Here is a 15,530-nt window from a genome sequence, read left to right as displayed (position 1 = left end):
AATAATATAAAAAACCCCGTGTTCGTGCCAGAAGCCCCGCCCCCTCCCTTCACCACTGTGCAAACGCACCCCATGACGCGTTTTAAATTGGGGAATTAAGTCCCCTTCAATACTGGGGGTCCCTGGGGGCCAACTAGCCGACCATGTACCTCCAGTAAGCACCACAGGGCTGCGTTGCAGAGAGGTGGTCCAGGCCACACCCCTTTTTACACCTTTCTGCAACGCAGCTCTGTGGTGCTTACTGGAGTTACCTGGTGGGCTAGTTGGACCCCAGGGACCCTCAGGATTCAAGGGGACTTAATCCCCCAACTTAAAACGAGCCACGGGGTGCGTTTGCACAGTGGTGAAGGGAGTGGGTGGGGCCTGAGGTGACATGTGTGCAAACTGACAGGAGGTAATAGTTTGGGAAGTTGGCCCCAAGGATGTCCTTGGGGGCCAACTACCCCTCTTGTTACCTCCACACAGTGGGATTGCTAAGACGTCTTCGGAGGCCATGTCCACCTTTCTCAACCACTCTGCAAGCGTTCCTCATGGCAGACTACGGGATGGGGGATGAAGTCCAATTAAGTCCTGAGGGAGTTTGGGGGCCAAGAATCCCTCCTGGTACCTCCTGTTAGTCCTACGCAGTGGAATTCCTGAGCGTTGGTTGGACGCCCAGCACCCTTTCTCCACCACTCTGCAAACGCGACTACTAGTTAAAGTAGCATATTTCTGCACCTCTGACTTAGAGGTAGTTTTAATTCCCCTGTCCTATTATGTACTAGGGCCTTACAGAGAAGGTCATGCTAATCACAGGGGTACCCCAACGTATAGTGTTCCCTAGTGTATGTAGGTGTTTTCACTGTATTCTAAGTGTCTTATAGCATAGCATTAGCTCTAGGCCTGGTTAGTCAGAGTCAGTTACCACCAGTACCCGTCTGAAAAAGTTGTGGGCACAGGATGATTTTGCAACAAGGCCCCTTTCTGCTCCTCTGGTGGTTCTTTCTGCACATGTCTTGCTTCTTCCTGAACTTTACTTCGTCTTTGTGGACTTCTGTTGCTTCTTTCTACATTTCTTTTGCTTCTTTCTGTGCATTTGTTCTTCTTTCTTCACATGTCCTACCTCTGTAGGCATAGTTAGAAACTAGCATTTACAAAACCTTGGAAATTCACTTAAAAAACCATAGGTTTCAGGCACGTTATAGTTAGAAATTAGCATTTAAAAAACCTTTGAAATTCACTGAAAAAACCATAGGTTTCAGGCATGTTATAGTTAGAAATTAGCATTTAAAAAACCTTTGAAATTCACTGAAAAAACCATAGGTGTCAGGCACGTTATAGTTAGAAATTAGCATTTAAAAAACCTTAGAAATACACTGAAAAAATGATAGGTTTCAGGGGCGTTATAGTTAGCTGAACATTTCACTCGTAAAAAACAGTGAAATTCCCCTGTTACAGTTAGTTCAGCTAACTATAACTCGTGCCCCCGTAATGCACTGCTGATGACGTCGCATATTACATCACTGATGACATCTCAAATGACATCACTGATGACATCACTGATGACATCATCCATGTGATAATTTCAGGCATCTTCTCACACCCTAATATAACTAGTTACTCTCCCCTGAGGCGGAAGCCGGGGGTTCTACTCTATTCCTTTGCGATATTACTAGGCTAATTTTTAACACTTGTAAATATCTTAATTGTGGCGTTTTAATCAGTAAACTACCGCGCTTACTGAGGGCAAGATTTGTCAAGCACCGAGGCGCGCTCCTCTCACCTTTCCTCCCACCGTGGCCGATCAGGGGCTGACGACGCGGGGTAAAGGCGCCATCTTGGAGGGAGAGAGGGTTGGCGGTCCAGTGGCAGGACGCCTCCCGCCCTCCCGGATATTTAAGCAGTAAGTGCCTATCGCTCTGCGTACTAGTTACTCTCCCCTGAGGCGGAAGCCGGGGGTTCTACTCTATTCCTTTGCGATATTACTGGGCTAATTTTTAACACTTGTAAATATCTTAATTGTGGCGTTTTAATCAGTAAACTACCGCGCTTACTGAGGGCAAGATTTGTCAAGCACCGAGGCGCGCTCCTCTCACCTTTCCTCCCGCCGTGGCCGATCAGGGGCTGACGACGCGGGGTAAAGGCGCCATCTTGGAGGGAGAGAGGGTTGGCGGTCCAGTGGCAGGACGCCTCCCGCCCTCCCGGATATTTAAGCAGTAAGTGCCTATCGCTCTGCGTACTAGTTACTCTCCCCTGAGGCGGAAGCCGGGGGTTCTACTCTATTCCTTTGCGATATTACTGGGCTAATTTTTAACACTTGTAAATATCTTAATTGTGGCGTTTTAATCAGTAAACTACCGCGCTTACTGAGGGCAAGATTTGTCAAGCACCGAGGCGCGCTCCTCTCACCTTTCCTCCCGCCGTGGCCGATCAGGGGCTGACGACGCGGGGTAAAGGCGCCATCTTGGAGGGAGAGAGGGTTGGCGGTCCAGTGGCAGGACGCCTCCCACCCTCCTCGGCACAGTATAAAAAAATGGGGTCTTCCCGTCCGCGCAGCGGGCGCGCCGGCGGTGCGCCGTAGGCGCGCCAAAGGCAAGCCCGTCTGCGCCCGTCTGCGCCAGACACGGGCCTAGGGCCACCACCCCTGGCTCTGCCGATTCAGCCCGCCCTCCACCCTACACTCGCTCCTCACTAACCGATCTACGTCCACGAGCCATGGAAGGATGTATTAGATACAGTCCGGAATCCATATTTTCCAAGACAATCCTGAAATGTGAGCACTGTCAGGCGACCATCCCACTTTTAAATAAATTGGTGGAAAACGGCAATCAAAATCAGGTAACACAAAAGTTTATAACTGCCCTTATCAACGTCCGCTCGTTGGCTAAACACAGGCAAGAAATTGCTGATTTGCTTCTGGACAGGAACATCGATATAATGTTCCTGACAGAGACCTGGATGGATAAAACATCAGACCCAGATCTTGTTATAGCCGTCCCAAAGGGATTCAAAGTATATAGGCTGGACAGAACTAACAAAAGAGGAGGTGGGATAGCAATTATTGCACGAGACACCCTCAAAATTCACATCAAGGCAATACCTACTACTACATGTGAGGCGCTTCACTTTAATATCTATCTATCGCCCTCTTATAATTTCAGAGGCATACTATTATATAGACGACCAGAAATCCAGTTGGGATTTCTCACAGAAATTGCCACCATCTTAGAAACATCTGCAATTGAGAAATCCATAACACTGCTAGGAGATTTTAATTTCCATCTGGACTGTAATGGAGACAAAGACACTCTATCCTTACAGTCGGCAATGGAGGTCTTTGGCCTGTCACAATTGGTGACAGGACCTACCCACAATGCTGGGCATACATTAGATGGAATATATACCAATTTAGATAATCTCCTAATCACTGACGTCCTCCCAATGACTTGTACTGACCATCACCTGGTACTAAGTACTATAGAAATTAGTGATACCTCCACTGTTAAAATACCCACTCCCAGACAGGAACCTTTTAAGGTATGGAAAGATATCAATATTCCGAACATTAAGATAGCATTAGATAATTCTAAGCCCACCCTGTCTACTGATCCAGAAATAGCCACAAATCAATACCAAGTTTGGCTGGGCCAGGCTACTAATAAATTAGTACCAGTCAAACGAGTGTCCAGTAACAGAAGCTCTCCTTCAGCACCCTGGTACACGAAAGAACTTAGAAAACACAAACAGCTATGTAGAAACAAAGAAAGACATTGGAGGAAAAGCTATGACGATGAAAGCAAACATATGTATAAAAAGCTTCAAACTCAGTATAAACTCCTGATCGTAGAGGCCAAAAAGAAGTACTACAGCGAGCAAATTGAAAGTGCTAAAAACTCTAATAAAAAGCTTTATAACATAACTAAACAGCTTGTAGGAGGTGTTCCTGACTTGAACCCCCCTTGTTCACAAAGTGTCTGTGACTCACTAGCATCCTTCTTTTTCACTAAAGTGAATGATATCTTCTCATTATTCAACTCTACTGATACTCAAAATACAGATAACATACTAACACCACATACTGAAAACACCCTTCCACAGTTTGCGGAAATCACAGAAAAACAAATTCAGGACATCATCAAATCCATTAAGTCCGGCTCAGCTCTAGATCCTTGTCCCGTGAAAACTCTCCTCCCATTAATGGACACAGTGGTGCCAGTTATAACTCAAACCTGTAATCTGTTGTTCCGAACAGGTATCTTCCCTTCCCCTTTAAAAAAGACCTTGCTAAAGCCACTTTTGAAAAAAGCTGGCCTGAATAAAACAGAGTAAAAAAATTACAGGCCTATTGCCAACCTCCCGTTTCTAGCCAAAATAGTAGAAAAGGCCATGAATACTCAACTTGCGGAATTTATCGAGCAATACCATCTGCTCGATGAAACCCAATTTGGATTCCGCAAGTTTCATGGAACAGAAACGGCACTGATCAAAGTAGCGGATGATATTCGTCTAATACGAGATCAAGGAGACTCAGCATTGCTAGTGCTTTTAGATTTATCGGCCGCCTTCGACACGGTAGACCATAAGATCTTGGTCGACCGTGTTGAAGGCATGGGCGTGCGAGGTCTAGCGAAGAAACTACTAACATCGTTCTTGACGGATAGATCACAGGCAGTCATCCTGGGACAATTCACGTCAGCAGAGTTGTCTTTACCATGTGGGGTACCTCAAGGTTCATCCCTTAGTCCGACACTATTTAACATCTATGTGTCGGACCTTGCTAAGACGATCAAAGCACATGGGATGAACCTTACCTCATATGCGGATGACACCCAGTTGATCCTGTCCATCAGGGACGATGGGGAAACAGTAGCGGAGAGTTTTAGAACAGGTATGCAGGCCATCGGACAGTGGATGTCAGCAAACTGTTTGAAACTGAACTCCGACAAAACCGAGGTGGTAACCTTTGGTCATCTTAACCCTAATTGGTCCTCGGTATGGTGGCCGGTATCTTTTGGAGCCTTGCCTAAACCGACCACGAAGGTGAGAAATTTAGGCGTCATTTTTGACGATAAATTGAATTTTATGACTCATGCAAACCAGACGGCCTCCACAGCGTTCTATAAATTACGCCTGGTAAAAAAGATCCTTCCATTTCTTCCCAAGAGTGTAGGCAAGACTTTAGTAAGTGCCCTAGTCCTGTCTGCATTGGACTACTGCAATGGCCTGTTTATCAATGCTCAAACCAGGGTCATTAAGAAAATGCAGACGGTACAGAACGCAGCGGCCAGACTCCTCTTGGGCATCCCTAAATTTGAACCCATAACTGATACCTTGAGAAGCCTCCATTGGCTCCCTATCAGGAATAGAATCAAATTTAAAACATTATGTATAGTTTACAAATCGCTACACTCGCAAGCCCCTCAATTCCTGAAAGATCAGCTTATTCCGTATTGTCCTCCTCGACCACTTCGTTCAGCCAAACTGAACGATATAGTGATACCTCGGACCAGATTAGTCAACTGGGGAGACAGACGTTTCCTGGTGGCCGCCCCGAAACTTTGGAACACACTGGCACAATCCATTAGATCTAGTCCAAATCTCTTGCTATTTAGAAAAATGCTGAAAACATGGTTGTTTAACCTCTAAGAGCTAGAATCCAAGCAAAGGAGAGTTCACATAGTACAGCGCCGAGACGCCTGCGGGCAATTGTTCGCGCTTTATGAAATGTTAAAAAATAAATAAATAAATTGATACACTCACTCTAAATTACAGACTGCCATTCTCAAAACCATAGACACTCCAACACCAATAACTACATACCCACTCACTGATTCTTACGTCTACACACACATCCACTCATTCACCCGTACAATCACTCATACTTACGGTCCCTCAGTACAGGACTATCATATGCACTCATACACCTACATAGACACTCACACACCGCCACTCTTCCATAGAGGTACTCACACACCTAGTCAGTCATGCAAATATTTAATCACACTCCCATTTCCTCACCTATACAGTTATACACACACCAGCTCACTTACTCATACAAATACTAGCACATTCTTACGCTCTTATACAATCACTGATACAAGCACACACTCATCCATACAGCCACTCTCACAATCACACAATCTCTCTTATAGCCATTTAAAATATATATTGCCTTTCACATACGTAGTTACTCACATACGTACCACTGAGATATACATTCACTCACTAACACACCCATACACACACTCACCCACCCATACAGTCCATCACAGATGCACTCTTGAAACCATGCACCCAGAGAATCACCCACTCACACATCTATGCACAGAGTCACACACACCCCACCCACACAAACACTCAGACACCCATACAGATACTCAGACAACCAATCAATAACTTGTTTAGACACTCATGTAGCTATTCACAAACCCATGCAGCTGCTTACACACCAACAGACAGACGGATACAGACATTCACACAGTTTAGTCACTAACCCATGCTTTCAGTAAGATACTTGTAATCACTCACTTATAGACTCAGTCACGCACCTACTAAATCATCCATTCAGACACTTATACACCCACTCATTCTTCAATACGCCTTTCCCTATATATATTAAACATATTTAAATTTTTCAGAAACACATAGTCATTGGATGATGTCATCAGTGATGTCATTTGAGATGTCATCAGTGATGTCATCAGTAATGTCACTGACCATGTCATGAGTGATGTAATATGTGGCGTCATCAGTAGTGCATTGCGGTGGCGCGAGTTCTAGTTCGCTAAACTAACTATAACGGGGGAATTTCACTGGTTTTGTACGAGTGAAATGTCCAACTAACTATAATGCCCCTGAAACCTAGGGCTATTTCAGTTAATTTCTAAGGTTTTTTAAATGCTAATTTCTAACTATAATGTGCCTGAAACCTATGGTTTTTTAAGTGAATACATATATACATACATATACATATATATATATTCATATACCACCAAACATTTTGAAACTTATATTCTCTGTCTGCTCACAGCCTCCTTTATCTCCTGTAAGCACGAGCCACACGAATCCAGTTGAATTGCAATATTTTTATTTTCACGGGCAAACAAAATGACGCGTTTCGAGCAAACAAGCTCTTGGTCACATGACCATAGGTTCCGGGTTCAGGGTATATAAAGTCATACAAAACATAAACAACAGACTCGTCAGTTCATTAGATTTAAAGAAAAATAATGATGGTATTGACTTGTAATCTATCTAAATGCTGTGCAATTGTATTTACAAACATAAAAACATAATTAGAGAATTCAAAGGACCACCATTCATTTTCTAGTGCGTCTCCGTGAAAATCACATGTATATGAAAGACATGCAGAATTAACATACTTCATTCTGTTGTATTTATATAAGTACATTATCAAACTTATAGTAAGTCAACTGACACATAGGCTTACCACTGAAGAGATATACAAATAAGATAAACAATCCTTTGTTTATAGGTCCCACCACTGTGCAAACGCACCCCATGACGCGTTTTAAATTGGGGAATTAAGTCCCCTTCAATACTGGGGGTCCCTGGGGGCCAACTAGCCGACCATGTACCTCCAGTAAGCACCAGAGGGCTGCGTTGCAGAGGGGTGGTCCAGGCCACACCCCTTTTTACACCTTTCTGCAACGCAGCTCTGTGGTGCTTACTGGAGTTACCTGGTGGGCTAGTTGGACCCCAGGGACCCTCAGGATTCAAGGGGACTTAATCCCCCAACTTAACACGAGCCACGGGTTGCGTTTGCACAGTGGTGAAGGGAGTGGGTGGGGCCTGAGGTGACATGTGTGCAAACTGACTGGAGGTAATAGTTTGGGAAGTTGGCCCCAAGGATGTCCTTGGGGGCCAACTACCCCTCTTGTTACCTCCACACAGTGGGATTGCTAAGACGTCTTCGGAGGCCATGGCCACCTTTCTCAACCACTCTGCAAACGTTCCTCGTGGCAGACTATGGGATGGGGGATGAAGTCCAATTTAGTCCTGAGGGAGTTTCGGGGCCAAGAATCCCTCCTGGTACCTCCTGTTAGTCCTACGCAGTGGAATTCCTGAGCGTTGGTTGGACGCCCAGCACCCTTTCTCCACCACTCTGCAAACGCGACTACTAGTTAAAGTAGCATATTTCTGCACCTCTGACTTAGAGGTAGTTTTAATTCCCCTGTCCTATTATGTACTAGGGCCTTACAGAGAAGGTCATGCTAATCACAGGGGTACCCCAACGTATAGTGTTCCCTACTGTATGTAGGTGTTTTCACTGTATTCTAAGTGTCTTTTAGCATAGCATTGGCTCTAGGCCTGGTTAGTCAGAGTCAGTTACCACCAGTACCCGTCTGAAAAAGTTGTGGGCACAGGATGATTTTGCAACAAGGCCCCTTTCTGCTCCTCTGGTGGTTCTTTCTGCACATGTCTTGCTTCTTCCTGCACTTTACTTCGTCTTTGTGGACTTCTGTTGCTTCTTTCTACATTTCTTTTGCTTCTTTCTGTGCATTTGTTCTTCTTTCTTCACATGTCCTACCTCTGTAGGCATAGTTAGAAACTAGCATTTACAAAACCTTGGCAATTCACTTAAAAAACCATAGGTTTCAGGCACGTTATAGTTAGAAATTAGCATTTAAAAAACCTTTGAAATTCACTGAAAAAACCATAGGTTTCAGGCATGTTATAGTTAGAAATTAGCATTTAAAAGCCTTTGAAATTCACTGAAAAAACCATAGGTGTCAGGCACGTTATAGTTAGAAATTAGCATTTAAAAAACCTTAGAAATACACTGAAAAAATGATAGGTTTCAGGGGCGTTATAGTTAGTTGAACATTTCACTCGTAAAAAAACAGTGAAATTCTCCTGTTACAGTTAGTTCAGCTAACTATAACTCGTGCCCCCGTAATGTACTGCTGATGACGTCGCATATTACATCACTCATGACATCTCAAATGACATCACTGATGACATCATCCATGTGATAATTTCATGCATCTTCTCACACCCTAATATAACTTTTGATACACTCACTCTAAATTACAGACTGCCATTCTCAAAACCATAGACACTCCAACACCAATAACTACATACCCACTCACTGATTCTTACGTCTACACACACATCCACTCATTCACCCGTACAATCACTCATACTTACGGTCCCTCAGTACAGGACTATCATATGCACTCATACACCTACATAGACACTCACACACCGCCACTCTTCCATAGAGGTACTCACACACCTAGTCAGTCATGCAAATATTTAATCACACTCCCATTTCCTCACCTATACAGTTATACACACACCAGCTCACTTACTCATACAAATACTAGCACATTTTTACGCTCTTATACAATCACTGATACAAGCACACACTCATCCATACAGCCACTCTCACAATCACACAATCTCTCTTATAGCCATTTAAAATATATATTGCCTTTCACATACGTAGTTACTCACATATGTACCACTGAGATATACATTCACTCACTAACACACCCATACACACACTCACCCACCCATACAGTCCATCACAGATGCACTCTTGAAACCATGCACCCAGAGAATCACCCACTCACACATCTATGCACAGAGTCACACACACCCCACCCACACAAACACTCAGGCACCCATACAGATACTCAGACAACCAATCAATAACTTGTTTAGACACTCATGTAGCTATTCACAAACCCATGCAGCTGCTTACACACCAACAGACAGACGGATACAGACATTCACACAGTTTAGTCACTAACCCATGCTTTCAGTAAGATACTTGTAATAACTCACTTATAGACTCAGTCACGCACCTACTAAATCATCCATTCAGACACTTATACACCCACTCATTCTTCAATACGCCTTTCCCTATATATATTAAACATATTTAAATTTTTCAGAAACACATAGTCATTGGATGATGTCATCAGTGATGTCATTTGAGATGTCATCAGTGATGTCATCATTAATGTCACTGACCATGTCATGAGTGATGTAATATGTGGCGTCATCAGTAGTGCATTGCGGTGGCGCGAGTTCTAGTTCGCTAAACTAACTATAACGGGGGAATTTCACTGGTTTTGTACGAGTGAAATGTCCAACTAACTATAATGCCCCTGAAACCTAGGGCTATTTCAGTTAATTTCTAAGGTTTTTTAAATGCTAATTTCTAACTATAATGTGCCTGAAACCTATGGTTTTTTAAGTGAATACATATATACATACATATACATATATATATATTCATATACCACCAAACATTTTGAAATATATATATATATATATATATATATATATTCTCTGTCTGCTCACAGCCTCCTTTATCTCCTGTAAGCACGAGCCACACGAATCCAGTTGAATTGCAATATTTTTATTTTCACGGGCAAACAAAATGACGCGTTTCGAGCAAACAAGCTCTTGGTCACATGACCATAGGTTCCGGGTTCAGTGTATTTAAAGTCATACAAAACATAAACAACAGACTCGTCAGTTCATTAGATTTAAAGAAAAATAATGATGGTATTGACTTGTAATCTATCTAAATGCTGTGCAATTGTATTTACAAACATAAAAACATAATTAGAGAATTCAAAGGACCACCATTCATTTTCTAGTGCGTCTCCGTGAAAATCACATGTATATGAAAGACATGCAGAATTAACATACTTCATTCTGTTGTATTTATATAAGTACATTATCAAACTTATAGTAAGTCAACTGACACATAGGCTTACCACTGAAGAGATATACAAATAAGATAAACAATCCTATGTTTATAGGTCCCACCACTGTGCAAACGCACCCCATGACACGTTTTAAATTGGGGAATTAAGTCCCCTTCAATACTGGGGGTCCCTGGGGGCCAACTAGCCGACCATGTACCTCCAGTAAGCACCACAGGGCTGCGTTGCAGAGAGGTGGTCCAGGTCACACCCCTTTTTACACCTTTCTGCAACGCAGCTCTGTGATGCTTACTGGAGTTACCTGGTGGGCTAGTTGGACCCCAGGGACCCTCAGGATTCAAGGGGACTTAATCCCCCAACTTAAAACGAGCCACGGGGTGCGTTTGCACAGTGGTGAAGGGAGTGGGTGGGGCCTGAGGTGACATGTGTGCAAACTGACTGGAGGTAATAGTTTGGGAAGTTCTATTTGGAATAACTTTGGCGCCGATTGACGAATCCTCGCGAAATTTTCAAAATAGGTGGGGCGCTCCGCTCCACTCCTTCCCTGAAAGTCTCGGGGGGATTCATCAAGCGAGGGCTGAGAAAAAGGAAGGGTCCAAAAACGCGTTTTCCCCATGCATTTTTCCATAGCACCTTTAGTCCAAGCTACAGCCCGAACGGCTGAACAGAATTACTTGAAATTTGACAGAGAGGTAGTCCTCAGGTCAGGGATGTGCCTTTTGCAGGTCTGGTGTAAATCTGTTCAGTAGTTCCTGAGAAAATAGCATTTAAATCAATATATATATCTATAAGCGCGCACTTAGCATTTAAAAAACCGTACAAATTCACTGAAAAAACCATAGGTTTCACACACATTATAGTTAGGAATTAGCATTTAAAAAACCTTGCAAATTCACTTAAAAAAGCATAGGTTTCACACATGTTATAGTTAGCTGGACATTTCACTCGTGAAAAACCATTGAAATTCCCCCGTTATAGTTAGTGCAGGCAACTATAACTCACGCGACCGCAATCCTTTGCTGATGACGTCAGATATTACATCACTGATGACATATGTGTCTTTCTGAAAAAAAAATATTTGTAATATATGTATAGCTAAAAATTAATGGAAGAAGACATGGGTAAATAAGTGTCTAAATACAGTGATGTCATATCTGACGTCATCAGCAGAGGATTGCGGTCGCGTGAGTTATAGTTGCCTGCTCTAACTATAACGGGGGAATTTCAATGGTTTTTCACGAGTGAAATGTCCAGCTAACTATAACATGTGTGAAACCTATGGTTTTTTAAGTGAATATAAATATATATATAGACTTATAAATCTTCATATATATAGATATATGACATCAATGATGTACTTTGAAATGTCATCAGTGACTTTATTAATGATGTCAATTAACATGTCATGAGTGATGTAATATGTGAGCTTATAAGGAGTGCATGGAGGGGCGCAAGTTATAGTTAGCGTGCTGAACTGTAACTGATACATTTCAGTGGTTTTTCATGTTTAAAAACATTACATTATGACTGACATTGTCTTTGAACTATAACGTTAATTTAACCTTAGTTTTTTTCAGTGAATTTCTGTGACTTTTTTAATGTGAAGTGAAACGTTATTCCCATAACTAACTATAAAAACATAAAATCATTATAACCTTTGTTTATTTTCGGTGAATTTGTTTCTAACATAAATAAGTATTTTATTAGCATAGCCAGGTATAATGTCAAATGTTATCTTAAGTTTTTTCCTTTTATTTATTCAAAGTTTATTTTTTTCTCCCACAGGTCCTGTGGTAATCCTACAGGAATCCTAAAACCATTGGAATGGTCCAGCTGGAGATCAGTGGAGGGGGTTAGGGGGGTGAGTACCACATGACCGCCAAAAAGCAAAAAAAGTTGTGTTTACTATGAAAGAGTATTTATTATTTAACTTTGAGTCTATAGCTTTTCAAACTGGGTTAACTGTAGTTCATGTCACTGTAAATCATTGAATTTAAACTGAGTAGAATGCTCAGCTTGCCTGGTAAACCTCCAAAAACGATATGCTATGATGAAAGTGAGGAATACAGATGCAGTTTTACTGTATTTACTGAACAGATAATGGTGCCAAGTGTTGGATCATTTTCATCAAACTGAAACACAAATCCAGTTGGGTATGTACCAATACAATCTTGCTACAAATAAAATGTAGTATTTCATATCAGCAAATTATTTATTCAAATTACTAAAAACCAACCTGTTTTATTTGTCTCAGAGTCGTGTTTCCTACAGCCTTAACTAAACATAAAGAAGAGACAAATAGCTTACCTTCAAAAATTGGACAGAGTCGTCTCCAGCAGGTTACGGCCCCTTGGCTTGTGTACTGTCCTACGGAGATCTCGAGGAAGAACAATGGGATCCCACATGTGAAGAGGAAGATGAGGTATGGGATGAGAAAGGCACCTGGAAAATGAAATATATAAGGGTCTCATATGTCTTGGTGTAACTTTCAATCTTTGAACACTGGCAACAAGACACCACATGCAAACCATAATTTAAAGACCAGCGAGAACTATGGGCCAATCCTACTGTTTTAGTTCCATTGTCAGTACATATTGGACATCATTACAGAATCCACAATTACTCAATATATTCACTCACAGTTCCTTGCTCAGTCGTCCTCCCCTGCTCAGATTCTTTTATTTTCTCTAATAAGGCTAGGTGTACAAAAAGACCAGTCCTTCTTTTATGAAGCAACCTATGTACCATTACCTCACAAGTTAAAATGGTCCAGTTACCAAGAACAGACTAGGTCTTTTCTGTGGCCCAAAGGGCAACAGAATGGCCTATGTATTGAAGATTAATTAGACAGTCAGTATATGTAACCCCTCGGTGATTGGCTACTAACACAGGTATGGTGGCCTGCAAGGAATAACAGATCTCCATACCCGCATTAGCATTCCCCAATGAGAAACCTTTTATTCATAGCACCCCATGTCCCTTAAAGTAACCAGTTTATTTTGTATATAATTCTTTTATTAAACAATACAACATTATTATTAAACAAATCAACATTACAAGGTGCATTTTCATGTTATAATAATGTTCCCTGGCACGATACCACTGGTTCCAAGTACATAAGAATTGTTACATTTTACTAGTTACTTGTTACATTACTTGATCATCATGAGCTGGTGGTGTTGGGGGGGGGTACAGATTTCACCTCTATATACATTCCAGTCGTTCCATATGAGGGACCACTTTTTCGGGCTTCCCCTTGCTACATGTATGGTTTTTTCCCAGAACATGCACCAATCTATATCCCTCTTCCAAGCTGACACAGTCGGGGCCTGAGTTGCTTCCCACATTTGGGCAATATTGCGTTTCGCCACCATTAGCCCCAGTGTGACCCATGCTATTCTTTTGTTGTTTAAGTCTGTAGGTTCCCACACATTATGGAGACATTGTTTAGCCTCCAATGGGATAGTCTGTTCAAGTACCTCACCCATTTACTCGTGTATTTCTTTCCACTATCTCTGTATGTGTGTGCACTCCCAGAGTATGTGCAGGAGTGTCCCCTCACTTCCACAGTTCCTCCTGCATGTGCCATTTTTCGCTCTCGCCATTCGTACTAGGCATGTCCCAGTTATGTCGATGCGGTGCAGTATTTTAAGTTGTACCAGTCTTAGCCTACCTGAAATCGCCACCTCCCTCGGGGAGGCAACCGCTACTACCCAATCTTCGCCATCAATAACCATTCCATCCCTTTCCAATTTCTCTCTTAGCTGTTGGAGAGGTTCACTGGAATTGTTTACTAACTTTTTTTACGTGAGGGAGATAGCTTTTGTTGGCAAGTACCCATCCAAAAGTCTGTCCTCGAGCGGTGAGGATTCCGGAGGGGCATCGCCCTTCTCTAGGCATGTCTGTACTGCATGTCACAGCTGCATATATCTGAAGTGTTCAGTGTTGGCCAATTCGTGATCCTGTTGTAGGGAGGAAAATGATCTAACTTCTCCCTTAACCCAAAGGTCCCCTATCTTGGATATGCCAATGAGGTCCCATTTGTCGAACCCCTTCGATTTCAACAGGTTGCCCAGCAAATCGGAGTCCCACAGTGGGGTAGCCAGTGTCATTCTACTTTCCCATCCCAAGCTTCTGGTGGCTGCTTGCCAAACCTGCACCGAGTGTTTAGTTGGCCCTGTCAGATATTGTTTCCCTGCTTTTGTGTAGAGGGCTCTCTTATAGTTCCCCCCTGGAAGTAGCCATCTGTCCATTGCGTAGCCCGGATCGTCGGCTCGCCTGTATGTGCAATGATTTATGGCAGCTAGATGTGCTGCCCAGTAATACCTTTTAATGTCAGGGAGACCAATCCCGTTATCGTACCAGATGAGGTTGAGCTTGAAAAGCGCTATACGAGGCTTCCCACTTCAAAGCAGGCTCCTCTGCAAACTTTCAATCTCATTAAAATAACTCGCTGGGACTAAGTCCGAGGAATTCTGTAATACGTAAAGAAACCGAGGCAAGGACATCATTTTAAATAGGGATGCTCTACCCAGCAATGAAAGCGGAAGTGTCTTCCATCGCTCCGTGTCCCTCTTTAGTCTCTGTAGGGGGGTAGGAGGTTATAGGCAAATTTTCTTGTGGTGTCTGTTGTGTGACATAAATACCAAGGTATTTAAAGCCTTCTGCGGTGATTTGCACCAGGGAGCCCCTGGAGAGGACCGGAAGGGGTCCCTTGAGGATGTATAATATGGATTTATTCCAGTTGATCAAATACTTGGAATATCTACCAAAAATTGCAAAGATGTTCAATACAGCTATGAGGGATTACCTTGGAGAGGCTAAATAGAGGAGGACATCATCAGC

The 15,530-nt window shown here is 42.7% G+C and overlaps 1 protein-coding gene and 1 long non-coding RNA gene across 3 annotated transcripts in view; one reads left to right on the top strand and one right to left on the bottom strand.

Moving 5' to 3' along the window:
• LOC146854875 (sodium- and chloride-dependent GABA transporter 2-like) overlaps positions 1-15,530 on the bottom strand; it is a 494,662-nt gene that overhangs the window by 295,411 nt on the left and 183,721 nt on the right. For both annotated transcript variants that reach the window (XM_085652278.1, XM_085652279.1), the window contains one exon: positions 12,993-13,127. In XM_085652278.1, the coding sequence (XP_085508404.1) occupies positions 12,993-13,127 (135 nt within the window). The remainder of the gene's footprint in view (positions 1-12,992; positions 13,128-15,530) is intronic.
• LOC146854874 (uncharacterized) overlaps positions 12,618-15,530 on the top strand; it is a 271,213-nt gene continuing 268,300 nt past the window's right edge. The window contains exon 1 of the long non-coding RNA XR_014981241.1: positions 12,618-13,107. This is a non-coding gene — a long non-coding RNA (uncharacterized LOC146854874). The remainder of the gene's footprint in view (positions 13,108-15,530) is intronic.

The sequence above is a fragment of the Triturus cristatus genome, chromosome 4_1 (genome assembly GCF_964204655.1).
Source record: "Triturus cristatus chromosome 4_1, aTriCri1.1, whole genome shotgun sequence".
Taxonomy (NCBI): Eukaryota; Metazoa; Chordata; class Amphibia; order Caudata; family Salamandridae; genus Triturus; species Triturus cristatus.
Note: the sequence above shows the minus strand (reverse complement) of the source record. Positions and strands in the feature narration are given on the sequence as shown.